This window comes from Typopeltis vanoorti, chromosome 20 (genome assembly GCF_054136105.1).
Source record: "Typopeltis vanoorti isolate ZY-2024b chromosome 20, IOZ_Tvanoo_1.0, whole genome shotgun sequence".
In the NCBI taxonomy this organism is placed as follows: domain Eukaryota; kingdom Metazoa; phylum Arthropoda; class Arachnida; order Uropygi; family Thelyphonidae; genus Typopeltis; species Typopeltis vanoorti.
The window spans coordinates 43,030,536-43,049,921 of NC_143568.1; the positions used below are offsets into that span (position 1 = coordinate 43,030,536).

General features: G+C 37.4%; 1 protein-coding gene across 2 annotated transcripts in view; it reads right to left on the reverse strand.

Moving 5' to 3' along the window:
* eIF2D (eukaryotic translation initiation factor 2D) overlaps nt 1–19,386 on the reverse strand; it is a 98,130-nt gene that overhangs the window by 35,715 nt on the left and 43,029 nt on the right. For both annotated transcript variants that reach the window (XM_090409817.1, XM_090409818.1), the window contains exon 3: nt 16,694–16,783. In XM_090409817.1, coding sequence (XP_090265943.1) covers nt 16,694–16,783 — 90 coding nt within the window. The remainder of the gene's footprint in view (nt 1–16,693; nt 16,784–19,386) is intronic.

The window sequence follows — 19,386 nt, forward strand, 5'->3', positions numbered from 1 at the left end:
TCATTTGTTTTAAGCTAGCCTCTATACTAAATTAATCCCCTTTTTAGAATTTACTTGAATATTTCAATCTCCTTTTTTCAAGTGTTAAACTAGTCTCTCACATACAAATTCTTATCTCTAATCTTCTTTGTCTTACTTAACCTATTTTTTCCATATCCTTCTTTTTTTAATAAGAATCCCTTTTTTATTATTTAGTTAAACAATTTCTGCTATAATTAATTTTCTTGGATGCAAGCATATTTTTTGTCTTTAAATATCTTGTATTATCTACTTACATAGGATTTTATATTTTTATTTTCTTGTTACACCATGATAACTGAAATTTTTACATTCTTGGTTATCAGAGTGTAACAACATGTTTCTAAAAGTTAAACAAATTCTAGGAAAGCCACAATGTATTAGAGAGAATATTGTTGCTTTCTAAATACCAGAAGTCTAGCATTAACCATTTTTTTCCAATACTGTACAAAGACAGCTGGTCAGTGCAATAGCCAGGTTATTGTTTTCTTATGTTAAATCCCTTCCTGGTTTTGGAAAAATGACACATATGCCAAGAATCCAGAAACTCTTCCTTTATATAGCTGGTTGGCTGAGTGGTTAGTATATCCACTTTACAGCCAAAAGGCTGCAGGTTCAATCCTGCCATAGGCATGAATGTTTGCGATTGTCTCTGGAAATACTAGTGGTGGTGGGCAGTAGATGACAATGGTGTAGTTGCGGTTAGTTGTAGTTGGTGGAATGAGTGGTGGAGACACAGAGTTATAGAGTAGGTGTCCTTCCTCGATGAGTCTTTTGTACTTCCTGGAGTGAAACATTTCACGTAATAATAATAATTATTAGACATAGGGGTTTGAGACATAGTGGTCATGTAATTTGGCACTTGTGTGAAATTAATGATTTTTATCTGTTTTATTGTGTTTTTTCATCAGAAAATTAGATTATTAGAGTGCATTAGTATATTTATAACATTTTTATTGTGATATTTTTGGCACGGCACTAATGCGATGAACAATGGCAGCAAGACCACGTTGTCGGGCTATTTGAATTTGCGGGATATTATTCAGGGCAGTGTAGGTGAAATGCATGCATCGAGATAATTAAAGATTATGTGGAAGGAAGTTGAAACTGGAGAGAGAATAAGTTTTAAGTGTTCTCAGACATAGCCAAATTAGCCGGTCTTGGGAGTGGAGAGCAGGGTTTTTCTCCGCAGTTACCTGGGGTTTTTCCTCCCGCAAGTAGGCAAACCGGCCCCGTGAATACACACAGCTACAGGCATGAGACACACCGGGAAGCACAGGACTAGCCACCTTATCCTCAGAAAGGGTACAGCCTAGAAGGGATAAAGATAGCTCCATAACAAGCCACTAGGCCTAATACCTGAAGGGAAAAAGAAGAAAAGTATCTATTAGATGACAAGAATGCAACAAATACTGATGATGAGATGGAAAACGATGTTAACAATGTCAAATATGCAGCCATGGCAACAGAGGAGAATGAAATGGATATAAATAAAGAAATAGTGTAGTGTGCTTAAATGTTATCCTTCATAGGACAAAGCGTAAAATTGAAAAACTGCAGAAGCAGTAAGAGTTAAGCAGGGCTGAAAAAAGAAAAAAATGAAGGTGACCGAAAGAAAAAGATCGACCAAACAAATAAGAAAAACAAGGAGAAAATTATGTATGGCAACTCACTAATCAGAGAAGTACTTAACAAAAATATGACAAAATCATGTCTCCTGGGTGCAAAAATTCACAATATTAGCCATGCCATCCGGATGGAAAAAGATAAGTTAAAGGAAATGATTGTCTTGATTACCAATGATTCGAGAGGCAAGAATTATTCTATGAGGGAGGATGTAAAGGAGTTGTTAGAAGAGGCAAAACTGAAGAGCGAGAAGGTTAAGACTAAGTCTCCTACCACATTATGATAGAAGCAAACTGAGGAGGGCCCATGATAGCCCATGAGTCTATACATAGATTGTGCAAAAGGAATGCAGAATTTGTGGATCTGGTCTCTGTTTGATGGAAAGAAGGATTTATACAATGTGGTTTTGGTATTGGATGAATGGAGAGAGCTTTGTTCACTGAGCATACCGGCATGCAAATCCAGGGAAACTTAAGCAATTAGGGTGGAAGTGAGTTTGTGTGAAGGTACCCATGAAGCAAGTGAATGTGAGAATGATTAAGTGAGGAATCTAATCTCTCAAGCAAAATTATTGAATAACGTAGTCAATTCAGAGTAAAGATGGGTGGGGGAATAAGGGATGTTACCGTTTCTATATACTAATGCCAGAAGTATCAGGAACAAGAGGGGATGAGTTCTTGCCATGATTAGTGTGACCTTGCCAAAACTTATAGGCATTAGTGTAACTCAGATAACAGCTGATGATGTAGTTACAGGAATTGAATGTGAAGGGTTTAGTATTTTCAGGGAAGATAGGATGGGGGAAGTAGTACTGTTGATGATACCAGACAAATTGCAACCAAAAAGAATAGGAGATAGGCAGGAGGGTGGCTGTTCGTTTGAAACAATCTGGTGTGAGAATAAGACCAGTAAGACAAAATATACAGCTGGTTATTGCTATAGGCCAAGGAGTCCCACAGATGATCTGGGAAGACATGCATCACCAAATTACTACAATGAGTAGAGGTCGAGTGATTATTATGGGGGACTTCAACTATGGAGATACAGACTGGAAGAAAAAAAGAGCACATGGCAGAAAGAAAATAGAATTTATACACCTGCAGAGAGAGAGAGAGAATTACTTAAGGTAGCATGTGATGGAGGGGACTAGGGGTGGGAGAGTATTGGACCTAGTCAAAAGAGCTATCCATAACCAAGTATAGTTCGCCCACCGATTTGAGGTCCCTCGACACTTCTGCGCATGTCAGAAAAAGGAGAATCCATTCCGATAATAGGGTAATCAGTCTGTCCTCTGGGATGTAATAATAAACAAACTGAGTTTTTTATTATTACAGGTCGGAAAATTTAGCTTTTCTTTTACGAACATTGCTGTTTTTAAAGTGTAACTATTTTGCTTGTATAACAGTTGGAAAAATGTACGTAGAGTGTTAATAAAATTAAAAAAGCTATAACATAAAACAAAAATGTAACTAAGTTTATTTTTAAGAAAGTTTTCTATAAAATAAAAAGAATTATACAGAAAAACAGAAATTATTTCAAATGAACTTAGATATTCCAAACTTACAGTTGAGAGAACTGAGGCACTTTAATGTCCTAAACTGATTAATTATTTATGAGTTGTTGTGACTCTCAATAGCATGCAAAAAAATGTTGGAAAAAATACCATTGTCAAATTCTTTTACTCTTCAGAGTCATCTGAATCGGTGTCTGAATCGCCATCACTTTCACTTAAACTGATCACCAAAGGTTCGCACAATTCTTCAATAATTCCGTCTCTATCCCAATATATATTTTCCAATGAGGTGACATGAGAGCAATATTTTCCCCACTTTTGAACTGTAATACTTTCAATCGCCTGTTCTGAAAACTTAAAAAGTTTCGACATGTCAATATCCCTAGTTACGTTGCGATGGCGAATGAAACTTTTCACTTCTGCCCAAACATACTCAATAGCATTAATATCGCAATGATATGGTGGTAGCCTCAAAGCTAGAAATCCATGCTCTTTGAGCATCGTGTCGAATTTAAATAGTTTAGTTGTGGGCGATTTTCTTTTGACCAAATTAAGCAATTCAATTTTTCGCATATCTGGGGAATGAGAAATGTTATTTGCAGAGAGCCAATCCATAAGAACTTGCTTCTTATTAGACCAATTTGGAACTTTGTTTAATCGAATAGAGTGATATGAAGCGTTATCAATTATAACAACAGCATTTTTAGGAAGGTTTGGAATCAGTTTTTCTTCTGCCCACTTTTCGAAAATCGTAGAATTCATTTGCCGATGGAAATCTCCAATAGTTGAATTGGCTTTGTATAGTAAGTTTGAATTCGCTAAAAAACCCATTTCTCCACCCGCACACAAAATTATTATGCGCCGCGAGGCATTTCAGGTTTGTAGCACTCCACATTCTTCTTTAGACTGCCAACATTTTCCATAAGTTAAATTATTATCAATCCAAGTTTCATCTAGATATACAATCGGTCTTTTCTCCTCCCTGAAACGTCTTATTGCTCTCAAATACTGCGTTCTAGATAAAACAATGTCACTTCGCTCCATGATAAGTTTCCTTTTATTCTGGGACTTTTTAAAACAAAATCCGATTTCATGAAGTATTTTCCTTAAAGTTTCTCTTTTCCAAGAAAAATTAATTTTTTCTTTAAGCACATGAATCAATTTCGGAACAGTTGGCACTCTTTTCTCGACCACGTAAAATTCGTGAATAGTTCTTCTTATAACGTCTACATCAAAATCATTCAAAGCTACGGTTTCGATGGTTTTCTTTCTCTGGCGCTTTTTTTTTAGGAGATTTAAATTTTGGCTTACCTTCACCTTTTGATTCCCTACGAATTCTTTTAACAGTTGACCCCGATACGCCCGCAATTGCACTTGCACGTTTTATGACTTGAGAAAGGGGAACAAGAAGACGGCCTTCTGACGATTCTTTTTCGCAGAATGTCAGCACATTATTCAATATTCTTTTGCAAGAGCTACTGAAACGTGTAACAATAGAACTTGTTGACTGTATACTGGATCCATCATATACAAATTAATAATAAAAAAATAATGCAAAAAGAGAACAAAAAAATCAAGCTAGTACAGCGACAGACAAGAAAGCACGTGATTTCACATGTTGGCGACCAATTCGTACATCCTTCATTTCTTTCTCCCCTTCAGCATGAATCGACTATTCTTGGCACAAAGCCAAGAAGGGACCTAGAAGTGGTGGGCGAACTATAAGCAACATTGCCTCCAATTGATGAAAGTGACCATGCAGTCTCGACTTGGGAAAATGTAAAACATGAGGGAATATTCTATCAAGAAGAGCTATTTGTGGAACTATGAGGAAGGTGTTTACGACATGCTTAGGAAGAAGCTTAAATCTGTACCACGGCATAAAACACTGCAGGGTAAGGATGTTAGTAGTTCATGGGATATAGTTAGGGTCATCTAGAGGAAGCAGTATTTAATTGCATACCTTGGTAAGGAGGGTTAATCAGGTAGGAGTTAGATGGATGAGTAATATCATTAAACAGGAGATGCAGAAGAAGAAAATGCTGAGAAGGTATATAATGAGAAAGGTGACCAGCAAACTCATGAACAGTACAAGGCTCAGGCAAGAAAGGTGACCATGGCAAGGAAAACAAAATCAGTTTATGAGAAGCATTCAGCTGAGCAGCCCAAAGGGTTCTTTGTTTTTGTGGAGTAAAAGGAATGACTATGGAAGATTAACCTTAATGACCGTTTTGTCAGCTGGGAAGGTGACGGCCACTGTTTTTTGGGATTCCCAAGGAATTATCTGATAGACTATTTGGAAAAGGGTAAGACAATAACAGGAGTCTATTATGCGTCATTGTTGGATCGTTTAAAAGAAGAACTGAAGGCAAAACGGCCAAGCTTGGCAGACAAAAAAGTGCTCTTTCATCAAGACAATGCACTGGCCCATAACTCGGCTGTCACAGTGACAAAATTGACAAACTGAGGTTCGAATTGGTTCCACATCCACCGTATTCGCTGGACTTGGTCCCGTGTGACTTCTTCTTGTTTCCATTATAATAAATTTAGTTTAATCCTTTATCCAAGTGTGAGCAAACAAAGTTTGAGCCTGAAAATATCTTCACTGAGAAAAGGTAGTGCAACACCAGGCAACTCAGAGCAAAGGTTGCACTACCTTTCCTCAATCCTGAAGATATTTTCAGGTGCAGACTTTGTTTGCTCACACTTGGATAAAGGATTAAACTAAATTTATTATAGTCCAACCAAGTGCAAAATAAACTTTCAACTTCTTGTTCCCAAACTTAAAAATTTGGTTGAATGGGAAAAAATTTCTTTGAACGAGGATGTCATCAAGGCTGTAAATGATTTTTTGTACAATTTGACAAATCCTACTTTTTTAGATGGGATGAAAAAATTGGAAACTCACTGGACCAAACGTGTAGATCTCGATGGAGACTATGTTGAGAAATAAAGGTGAATTTTTCCAAAAAAAATGCTTAACTTATTTTTTTTTTTTACCAAACTTTTCAAACAACCTTTATAATTTGTACATAAATGATACAGGAATAACCTGAAAGGAAATATTCAGTTGTTTGCTGATGAAAGTAGAGTAATGGTTAATGAAGGCGATGTGGAGAGCTTGTAGGACGTTTTAAATAGGCTGTCAGTATGGGCCAAAGTTAATTGGTGTCAGTTTCACGTTGAGAAATGTAAAGTTATGAGCTTTGGGATAAACAGATTATAAGCTGTTTATCACACCGATGGCACTGTACTCCAGGAAATAGATGAAGCTAGAGAATTAGGGGTGGTGGTAGACAGAGAGTTAAAGTTCAGATTATTGCTAAGATAACACATAAGATTACTTAGCTAGTAAAGAACACATTAACAGTGTGGGTCTTGTGGTTATCATTCAGTAATATCCTTGCCATAATTTTTTTGACAAATGAATTCTCATTGAATGGTGCCATTTTTGGAAATGTTTTGGGAGTGAGACCACAAGATGTATGACTGATGTTCTCCACAGAGAAGCACTCACAACTGTAAAATTCAGGTATAGAGCCTCAATAGATCTTTCAGTATTTACTGAAAGATCTATGGAGCCCTTTGGTCAGAAAGACCTGAGTTTGATTTCTATCTATGACATGAGAAACCATTATTACCTGGTCTCTTTCAACTAAAGGTGAATTAGCGGTCTCATATAAAGATAGAAGGTTTTTCGCCTGGAAACTCTCGGGTTTTTCATCCCTTAAACCAGGTAAACCAGCCTCATGATCACACACAGATTTACAGCCATAAAATATATATACCTAATCGCTCATCAGAAGGGCATGACCCCCCCCCCCAAAAAAAAGAGAGAAAGTGGAGGAAACCCCATATGAACACATACATAAATAAATTCAGGTATAATGAAATTATCAGATGGTAGAATAGACATATGATGAATTTTTGTGAATATTTTCTTAAATGTTGCCTTCTCAGCATAAGATAATTCCAGGACAAGTGTGATGATGGCTAACTTCTTTTTGCATTCTGATATATTTTGTTCAGTTTTAATTTTTTGAATCCTTCCACCTCTGACATGCTAGGGAGTAGGATGAATGATTTCCTTGACAGTTGACACATTTAGCTGTCTTTGCAGAGCAAGATTTATTATCATACTCTTTACTATCATACAGGCATAGGTGGTAGAGCCATGACAGGCAGTTTAGGCATGGCCACATTTCTGACATTTACAGCATCTCAGAGTATTGGGGACATACAGCCTAATAGGACAGTTGAGGCACTCTGCTTTTACAGATGATGTTCCTAGTCAGAAACAGGTGTCCATTAGTATGTATCAGGATGGATCTCACACCTGTCACTTCTATCTTTAAGCTATGAACATATCTTCTCATCAGAAACATTAAAGAGACCCCATTCTAATATCACACCTCTACAAGAATTGGGTGTTTTATGGGATGTTACCGTGATTGGTATTCCACCCATTAATGTTGCCGTTAGTAATTTTTCTGAGTTTTGCCGACTAGACGTTTCCATAAGGAGATCACCAGCATGTAGTTTTTTGACAGTTTGGGGAGATCCTGCCAGCCCTAAATCCTTCTGAATGAAGGAGGGTGACATTTTCCCTACTGGCTTTTCACCTGTTGCACAAATGATGAGAAACACTAGTACATTACATCTGATAATCCCATTGCACAAGCATGGTACAAAGACTGATATTTAACTACTAACTTATCACAGTATCTCTAGAGTGGTGGTGAAGATTTTAGAGAAGTTACAGAACTGGATTGACAGACAAGCTACACTATGCAAGGAACAGCATGGATTTACTAACATGTTTTAGCAATTTGCTCATATTTTATAACAATGTTACACCCAAGCTGGATAAAGAGAGTGGATACACCATGATATTGTTGGCCCTTGTTAAGGCAGCTGGTAGAATACCACATGAAAGGCTGTTGCATAAACTAGACAATATGGGATTGGAATATACACCATCGATCAACATTAAGGTGACCAATGGTGTACCTCAGGGTTCAGTCCTTGGGCCACTGTTGTTCAATTTATATATTGGTGACATTAGGAAGTGCAACCAATGTATAAATTGAACAGCAGTGGTCCAAGTGTTTGCTGATGATGCAGAGATATGCAGGCCAATCTGGGCCTGCAATCTGCTCTTGTTATCTGGCATTTACAGAATGATTTGATCAACTGATGATAATGGCTATCAATTCAATGTTAGTAAGTTTAAAGTTATGCACTTTGGCATGAGATTTCTAATGACATATTAGTAGGGTTATGCTACAAGAAATTGATGAGGGATCTTGGCATTATGGTGGATGGAATTTGAAGTTCAAAGGTTTGGTCGCCTGAGTTCAAATATTATAAAGAAGCTGTGGAAAGGATGCAGAAAGAATTACAAGTTGTGATTATTGAATGTACATTATGAGGAGTATGTAGACTGCAGACTTGTTAATAAGAGAAAGAGGATGTGATATCATAGAGGTCTATAAACTTCTTAATGGGGTTACAGGATATAATCTGATGAAATTTTTCGTTATATGTGAGAAGGGAGAAAAACACAAGGGCATCCAAGGAAGTTTTTGCAGTTAAGAAAGGGATAAGAGCTAAATTTTTCTCAAACAGAGCAGTGAGCAAGGGAAACAGTTTGTCTCTCGAAGTAGTAAATGCATCTAGTATGAATGAGTTTAAGAGAAGGCATGACATCTGGTTTGGGTAATGTATAGCTTCTCTTAATGAATCGCTGACTCCTTGAAGGTCTCTGATAGTAATAATGATAATGCAATTCATGAACACTAATATTCAACACACACACTAAAAAGCAAGAATTTCCTACTAAATGCTTAAAAGAAGACAGTATTACTTATAGCAGATAGTAACAACTTATGAGGAAGACCAAATAAACAGCACTAGAACTGGTGAGGAATCCTACCTTACTAATCAACCAGAAAAAAAATTACATTGCAGTTAACTCATTTATACACAGTCTATCTGGATGTGTTCACATCCAGCTTACAACCACTTACAGACAATACAAAAAATTGGCATCCCTTATTTGATGTACCAAACAACAGCTGCACTCACTAGACCTGCCAGGTTCCTTGCAGGTGCAAACCATCCAAATAGGAAGGACAGATAACATTAGAATTGCTGAACACATGAACTACATCCATTCATTGCTATGTCTATTCAGGACTTGCTGACCATGCTTTGAACATCCACCAGAAGAAATCCTGAAGGTCATTCTACTCCATTGCAACAAATGCGAGAGGTTATTCCTAAAATCTGCCTCAACATTAAGAAACTTCTTGAATCTTAACAAATTTGGATGCATGAAACTTCCCCCCCCCAGGGGTGCTTAAAGGTCAAAACTGTATAATTGAGAGGAGACCTCCACATAGCCTTTAAAGGAATGTGGAGAACCTACCAGGGCTTCTGACCTAATGTCCAATCCTCACCTTCTCGTGGTGCATCCTGTTGGGTACTTACTTGGATACTGAACGAACGAGGATGGGCTGGCAATTTGGGATTTAGTCGATCAAATTGTATTCTTATTGGCTTAAATCAAAATACACAACGATGGTACAACATGACAAAATTTCATGCCGGTAAAACAAGGCCCCTGTTGTTTTTGCCAGGAAACTAGGGCAAACAGCGAAAAGTCAACTACTGGAACAAATCCTAAAACACACCCCAACTCAATATCACCAGAGTTGTAGATCGGTACTACCAACATAAGAAGCCTGAATGGCAAAGAAATGGATCTAGCTGAGGAATTAGATAAGTACCAGACCGATATAATAGGAGTGACTGAAACAAAAAAGACAAAAACTGGTGAGATCTTTCTGAGCAATAAATACAAAATGTTATATTCAGGCAATGACAATCAACGAAAAGAAGGAGTAGTCTTAGTATTCAACACTAAATACGAGGCTAATCTTGAATGGGTGGTAGAGTGATGTGGGCAAATATCAGAATGGGGAACTGGACAATGAGACTTATTTGTGCCTATGGTCCCACAGAAGGCTCTACCTTAGTAGAGCCTTCTGTGGGACCTTGGAGAATTCTTGTAGAATTTTGTGGGACTTTGGAGAATTTTTTGAGGCTCTAGAGAACGTTACTGACACAATGAAAAAGGAAAACTTGGTCTTTGTTGGGGATCTAAATAGCAGAGTAGGAAGTGATTGTGAGACATACAAAAATATTTTGGGAAAATTTGGAGAAAAGAGCAAAGCTAATAATAATGGCAAATATCTGTTGGATTTCTGCTCAGGCCATGGCCTGGTTATTACTGATACCATGTTCCAACATAAAAATGTGCACAAATTCACATGGAGAGAATAAGTAAGTAATAAGAAAAGTCTCATTGACTATGCTACTGTTGATAGTGATGTTTTCTCCCTGGTGCAGAATACCAGAGTGTACAGAGGATTTGAAATTGGAAGTGATCACTATTTAATCTTGATCAGGATAAAACTGAATTTCATAATGAAAAGAATGACATGTAAGAAAGTTTTAAACTGAATAAAAGTCAAGCAGCTCTCACATGTGAACTGTAGACTAAAATACACAAAGATTATTGAAGAAAAAATGAAAGAGTTTGAGAACAGGAACCAAACCTTGGAGAAAACCTTGATTGATTCAGCCAGAGAGGCATGTGGTGAGGTTGTCTACAAGGATAGAAAAATGAGAATTGGATGGTGGACACAGGAAGTAAAAGAGGCAGTGAAGGAAAAGAAGAAAGCATATCGAAAGTGCCTGGCAAATAAGTCAGCTTGTGCTCTTAAAGAATACAGAAACAAATGTAAGAAAGCTAAACACTGTGTAAAACTAGGTAAACAAAAGTCATGGGAGGACTTTGGCAAGAACATAGAAAATAAATATCAAGAAGGTGGCAAAATATTCTGCAGGTTGTTGAAGAAGCTCAGAAATGGAGCAAAGAGTGCTGTAAAAGGAATTAGAGATGATAAAGGTGACATGAAAACAGAAGAAAAAGATATCCTTGAAGTATGGAGTAATTACTTCGAAAAATTGCTAAATGAAACAAGCAGTGACAGCACAGTAGTAAAAAATACTCAACAGGAATACATATCCATACTTGAAGTAGAAAAAGCCATCAAAGGCATAAAATGTGGAAAGGCAGCAGGATATCGACCAGAAATGCTTAAGTATGGTGGTATAAAAGTCTTACAGTGGCTGCACTGCATAGTTCAGAAGCAGTGGAAAGAGGGACGAATTCCCGATGATTGGAGTAGAGCACTCATAGTATCCAGATATAAAAAAGGGAAATAAAACTGAATGTGAGAATTACAGAGGTATTTCCCTACTGAGTGTTCCTGGTAAGATTTATGCCAGTATACTTGAGAAACAGTTGAGAAGAATTGGGGAAGAAAAGCTTGGTGAAAAAACAAGCTCGATTCAGGCCAAATAGAAGGTATGAGGATCAGATCTACACTTTACAACAAATAGTCGAGAAATCATAGGAATATAACAAAGATCTGTATTTAAGTTTTGTCGATCTGGTAAAGGCATATGACAAGGTGCCAAGAAGAAGCTATTCAATATGCTACAGTTATATGGTGTCAATGTGGCATTATATCAAGCAATACTTAGTCTTAATTTGAGTTGCAAGTCAGCAGTTAGAATTGAAAGAAGTACAGGAAGATGGTTTAATGTTAAATCTCGCGTGAGACAAGGATGCACATTATCGCCTCTGTTATTCATTATCTATATGGATCACATTATGAAGGAAAGTGGTATTAAACATGATATCAAAATTGGAGATGTTAATGTCAGCTCTTTGCTTTATGCAGACGATGTTATACTTCTAAATAAATATGCTAAAGTCTGCAATATTACCAGACTAAATTGAATAACTGTTGTAATAGATATAATATGAAGGTCAGCAATAAAAAGACAAAGACAATGAAAATAGGCAGAATCGTTGAAAATGTCAACGGCAATGTGAATTGAGAACCTACATAACAAGTAAAACATTTCAGCTACTTAGGCACGATTTTTAGTGAAGATGGTAAATTAAATATGGAAATAGACAACAGAATCAACAAAGCTAGTATGGTAGGAAGTCAATTGAATAAATTCATGTGGAATAATAGAGAAATTAGTCAGAACACTAAATTAGCTGTATACAAGACAGTGTTCAAACCAGTTTTAACTTATGGATCTGAGAGCTGGGTCAGAAGTAAAGCACTTATCCAAAGACTAGAGACTGCAGATATGAGAGTCCTGAGAAAGATTAAAGGCGTGAATAGATGGCGTGAATGGCAATATCATATTAAAATCGAGGATATTAGGAAAGAACTTGACATTGTCAGCATCCAGAAATGCATCAGCTCTGCTAAAGCATTACTCAGGTGGTATTGTCACTTAAACAGAATGTGCAAGGAAAGATTAGCAAAACAAGTGTTCTCAGCCAGGTTGGCAGGAAAACAACCCCAGAGGAAGTATGGTGGTATAAAAGTCTTACAGTGGCTGCACTACATAATTCAGAAGGCCTGGACAGAGGGACGAATTTCTGATGATTGGAGTAGAGCTCTAATAGTACCCATTAATAAAAAGGGAAATAAAACTGAATGTGAGAATTAGAGAGGTATTTCCCTAATGAGTGTTCCTGGGAAGATTTATGCCAGCATGCTTGAGAAAGGTAGAGAAGAATTGTGGAAGAAAAGCTTGGTGAAGATCAAGTTTGATTCAGGCCAAATAGAGACTGTCAGGATCAGATCTTCACTTTACGACAAATGGTTGAGAAAGCATGGGAATATAACTAAGTTCTGTATTTAAGTTTTGTCGATCTGGAAAAGGCATATGACAAGGTGCCAAGAGAGAAGCTATTCAATACGTTACAGTTATATGGTGTCAATGCAGCATTATATCAAGCAATACTTAGTCTGTATTTGAGTTGTAATTCTGCAGTTAGAATTGAAGGATGTACAGGAAGATGGTTTAATGTTAAATCTGGTGTGAGACAAGGATGTACCTTATCTCTTCTTCTTCTACAGCTTCTCCCACTTAAGTGGGGTCACTGTTTGTTATGAGTCTCCTCCACACCTTCCTGTCTTGGGCTGTCACCACATCCAAGTTCTTCATCTTCAAGTCCTCTTCTACCAGCTCCCTCCATCTCTTCTTTGGCCGCCCACGCTTCCGCCTTCCTTGCACATCCATCTGCATGACCCTTCTTCCCACATATTCGTCCTCCCTCCTCATCACATGACCAAACCATCTCAACCTTGCCTCCTGTATTTTCGCTCCTAAGTTCATAACTTTCACTGTTCCCCTGACATAGTCATTTCTCAGACGATCCTTTCTGGTCACACCGCACATCCACCTAAGCATTCTCATCTCTGCTACTTCCATCCTGCTGATGTTATTTTTACATTATCCCCTCTGTTATTCATTATCTATATGGATCACATTATGAAAGAAAGTTGTATTAAACCTGATATCAAAATTGGAGATGTTAACGTCAGCTCTTTGCTTTATGCGGACAATGTTATACTTCTAAATAAATCTGCTACAAGTTTGCAAGATTCCCTGACTAAATTACAACCAATAACTGTTGTAATAGATATAGTATGAAGGTCAGCAATAAAAAGACAAAGACAATGAAAATAGGTAGAATAATTGAAAATGTCAACTGTGTTTTGAATGGAGAACCTGTGGAACAAGTAAAACATTTCAGCTACTTAGGCACGATTTTTAGTGACGATGGTAAATTAAATATGGAAACAGACAACAGAATCAACAAAGCTGGTATGGTAGGAAGTTTTCTCTTATGGAATAAGAGAAAAATTAGTTGGGTCTAATTTCTCTCTTATTCTAACCCAGCTCTCAGATCCAGTTTTAACTTATGGATCTGAGAGCTGGGTCAGAAGTAAAACACTTGACCAAAGACTAGAGACCGCAGATATGAGAGTCCTGAGAAAGATTAGAGGCGTGAACAGATGGCATCAATGGCAATATCATATTAAAAACGAGAATATTAGGAAAGAACTTGGCATTGTCAGCATCCAGGAATGCGTTAGCAGAGCTAATCTCAGGTGGTATGGTCACTTAAACAGAATGGGCGAAGAAAGATTAGCAAAACAAGTGTTCTCTGCCAGGTTGGCAGCAAAATGACCCAGAGGAAGACCAAGATATAGGTGGATTGATACGGTACAAAGTGCCTTAGACGATAGAAATATAAGACCTGATAATGTTGGAGTCTGACAAGTAATAGACTGATTTGGAGAAAAATTGTAGATAGGAAGTTATTTTTCATGTAATATCTATCACTATCATATCCTGTACACTCCTTGAGGGTACATGTCAGGAATTTGGCGGCGATGAACTTTTGGCTTCTCATATATAAAAATATGACTTCTGCATTACTTTAATGTTGGTATCAAACTAAGTCTGGCTCACACTGATAAGACTGATAAAGGTCAAAACCAGTCTAGGTGGTGACCCTTCGCCTAATGCAGAGTATTTATACATGTCCATAAGAATGTGTTTTGCATTATGGGATACTAAGGCAAGTGATGTGAAGTCATTAGTCTCTATATACGAGTTGACCAGTTATGAAATTACTTCATGCACAAACTTTGTCTGCTTATACTTGGATAAACAATTAAACCAAGAGTATAATTTCTTGGCATCTTTAATTTATAGCAAATATCTTGTATTTCTTCCTGCTTGATTACTGGAATTGGAGAAGAAAAGTAGAAGTAACTGAAGTCCACAGTCTTGCAAGATGAAAACTCAAGTTTCCATGAAAAACCTCTGTCCCCACAATGCAGGAACAGCTTTTATATTTTATATATGTGATCCACACACAAAAGGTCACAAGACTCATAGCATATTAGTACCATGTGTGTGTGTGCATGTACAAGAGGAACAGAAAAAATAAATAAGAAGAATCTGTTCACATTTTGCTTGAACAGCTGAGGGTTGTAATCTTTGGGGAAGGCAGAGAAAGTGGGAGAGACTGTTCCATTTGCAGATGGAATGAAAAAGCAGGCAGTGAATTTGGTTAGGCGAGTTTCAGGACAGACTGTAAAAGGATGTTGCTTAGCAGTGGCTCTTGTTTTAATGATTTTGGAGGAGAGCAGAGGAATAATAGTGGCTAATTTAGCAGAACACTATCCGTGAATGTATCTGTAGAAGAGATATGACACAGAAATGGAGTGTCTGCGAGAGAGGGGTTGAGGTGGATTTGTGTGAGCAATTGGTGTACCACCCCAAATATGGGAGCAGTATTCCATGGCTGGGCAGATTTGGGATTAGTATAAAGTTAGCAGGTGGGAAAGTGTCATGTAGTCTGTTATGTGAAAAGTACACCAAGTTCAAGTGGCTGCAAAAGCTATAGCTAAAATGTGGTTATGCCAGGAAAAATCAGTCTTAGAAGAGAAATCTGATCATGTTTGGATATCTCAGTATTACTGAAGGTAAGAGGGAGGGAAGCAAGCGCTTTCTTGTGAGAGATCAGACAAGACTGAGTTTTGGTGGCTTTAAGTTTACGAGGTTGTCCCACTGGGATATAGTGAGGAGAACTAACTTAAGGTCACTGGTCATGATAGATCTTGAGGATTCTAATACTTGAGCACTAGAAAGTTTGTCAAAAGAAAAGGAGAAATGGAGTGCACTGTTATCAGCAAAGCTATGGATAGGATTGGAAGTCTGTGAAAGCAGGTTATTTACCTAGGGTACTCCTGCATTGTTGGGGAAATCTGAGAAGAGGAAACTATCCACCATGACACAGTGAGCGACCAGTGACAAAGTTGGCAATCCAGTTACAGAGTGTGGAAGGCAGACTGTAGGAAGCAGTTTGTTAAGTAGGCACCTGTGCCACATCTGATCAAATGCTGTGAAATGTTGAGGGCAACCAGGTGAGTTTCTCCAAATTTTTCTATGGCTTCTAACTCACCTTGAGCTTAAAGTTTTTCTAAAATTCTTTATGTTTAAAGAAGAATTTGAATCCAAGTCATTATAACCAAAGGGTGCTGCTGTACATGGTCTTTAAATAACACTTTTTGTATTCTCGCTTTGTTCTGAAAACTGCTTTTTAAAGGATACAAAAGCATGGCATCAAATCGATTTTCTGTAGCAGAAGCTACTTTATGGGATCTGATGATTTCTAATTTTTTATATAATTAGATTTTTTGATTTTTTTTTTATATAATTCATTACTAGTATGCAATATTCATCACATACTAATAATGAATTATGGAACTTCCATAGCTCAGTCAGTTTCATTAAAGGGGAGTTAGCCAGTCTCATACAGAGGGGGATGGGAGAAATATTTTAAACCAGAAACTCAAGTTTTTTCATCCCTCAAAACAGTCAAACTGGTCCTACACCTACATGTACAGACTTACCCTTAAATGGATGGCAGAGGAATAGAAAGCCAGGTGAATTAAATTGCGTAAATTCCTAATTCAGGGAAGTTTACCCAACTTAGGAAAGACAACAAAATGGACTGAATAAATTAAAACATGATTTAATATTTCTAAGAAGTATGTAATTCAAGTGATTTACCTCTGGTTTGTAGCACTCTGAAGACAGTTTTCTTTAACATAGTCTTTCAAGATAACACGAACATCTGAAGATGAAAGAGCTGCACCTTTGCTTGAAAAAAAAAAAGTGTCTAAAATTTAACTAATTCATTTTAAAATATATTCATTATTTGTGTAAATTTATCTTTTAAATTAATGACCTATTTCTATAAATGAATGAATGTAGAGAATATTCACTTTGTATGTTAAAATGACCAATTATCATGTATGCTTCAATTAACCATAAACAATTATGTCAATCTACTATGATGGTTATTTATTTTTCCTTCTACAGTCTTCATATACACAGAATTTCATACAATGAGATGTTTCTATGCTTATATACAAAATACACATCTAGTTTTAAAAATTTTATTAATAGTTGAACTCCATTTTTTATGGCTAATATGTTCATACTAGTAGTTAACTCAGTTAACTTTTTAGTTAACAAAAGCTAATTACATATATAAATACATATACTTTTGCAAATTTGTATATTTCATATTATTTACAAATAATATACTTCAGTCAAATATTTTAAATTATTTACAAATAATGTAATTTAGTCAAACATTTTAAAAATTCTTTATTTAGATTAAAAAATATTCTTTAAACAATATTTTTGGTTGCTATTTTTGTTCTATTAGTATTACCTTCTAGATAATACTAACCCCCCCCCCCAATAAAAAAAAAATGCTCAAATACAAAATATAATAAGCCGCAAGATTTTCAAAAACAAATTAATTGAAAGAAATAATGCCATAATTTTCGCATTTATTATTATTTATTCCCAAAGCATTAATACTTTGGGAAGAAAGAATCAGAAAAGCAAATGCAGTAAATATGCTTGAACTAATGAAAAAGTGCAAACTGAAAAGTGTACTGAATGAAAATCTAATAGAGCTAATTTTACAAACCTTAAGATGCTTCTTCTTCTTCTGCAGCTTCTCCCACTTAAGTGGGGTCACTGTTTGTAATGAGTCTCCTCCACACCTTCCTGTCTTGGGCTGTCACCACATCCAAGTTCTTCATCTTTAAGTCCTCTTCTACCAGTTCCCTCCATCTCTTCTTTGGCCGCTCACACTTCCGCCTTCCTTGCACATCCATCTGCATGACCCTTCTTCCCACATATTCGTCCTCCCTCCTCATCACATGACCAAACCATCTCAACCTTGCCGCCTGTATTTTCGCTCCTAAGTTCGTAACTTTCACTGTTCCCCTCACATAGTCATTTCTCAGACGATCCTTTCTGGTCACACTGCACATCCACCTAAGCATTCTCATCTCTGCTACTTCCATCCTGCTGATGTTATTTTTCCTCAGGGCCACAGTTTCTATAGCATATGTCATAGCTGGCCTCACTACTGTCCTATAAATTTTGCCTTTCAGGTTGATCGGCATCCTCTTATCGCATAACACTCCAGCCATCTCCCTCCAGTTCCTCCAACCTGCTTGTATCCTGCATCCCACTTCCTTCTCAGCTCCTCCATCTTCTTCCACTGTTGAACCTAAGTATCTAAAGTCTCTCACCTTCCTGATGACATTTCCTTCCAGCTCCAGATCTGTCCACTGTGCAACATATATACTCTGTCTTACATCTGCTCAGTCTCATACCTCTCTCTTCCAGTACTTTCTCCATCTTTCCAGTTTAGTTCCCACCTCTTCTCTTGAATCTGCACAGCAAGATGTCATCTGCATACAACATTGTCCAAGGCGCATCTTCTCTCACCTCCTCTGTTACCACCTCCATTACAATATTAAACAGAAATGGACTTAATGCTGACCCTTGATGCAAGCCAACTGTTACTCGAAAACTTTCTGTCTGTCTATCCCAGAGAGGTCTGAACACTCGTCTTCACATTTCTGTACATTTCCCGCAACAACCTGACATATTTCTCCAGCACCTTCTTCTCCCTCAAACACCTCCAGACTTCTTGCCTTGGCACTCTATCGTATGCTTTCTCCAGATCAATAAATGCCAGATGTAGCTCCCTTTGTTTCTCTCGATACTTTTCCATCATCTGCCATAACCCAAAGATAGCATCTGTTGTTGATTTACCAGGCATGAAGCCAAATTGTTCCTTTGCAATTTCCACCTCCTTCCTCAATCTTCCATCAAGAACCCTTTCTAGGATTTTCATTGTGTGGGACATCAACTTTATTCCTCTGTAATTTTTACAGTCTTGTGCATCCCCTTTACCCTTGTAGATGGGAACAAGAGTACTCTCCCTCCATTTCTCAGGTATATTTTCCTGTTGGCAAACTTTCATGAACAGGTCCCACAGCAGGTCAATTCCCTCTTCCCCCAGTGTCTTCCATGCCTCCATTGGAATCCTGTCCGGGCCCACTGATTTTCCATTCCTCATCCTCTTCATGACCTCCATCACTTCCACTCTACTGATGTTCTGCACCATCCCCTCAGAAGGCTGCCCATCTTCTCTGTGAGTCCTTGCATTTTCCTCATTCAAAAGTCCCTCAACGTATATTTTCCATCTGTTTCTTATGTCCACATCCCTCCATAATACTCTTCCTTCAGCATCTTTGATCTGCCTCACATGTAAGATGTCGTTTGCTGCTTTATTTCTACATTTCGCTAGTTGGTAAATTTTTCTCTGTCCTTCCTTTGTTTCTAATTGATCATACAGATCTTGATATGCCATGGCCTTTGCCTGTGCC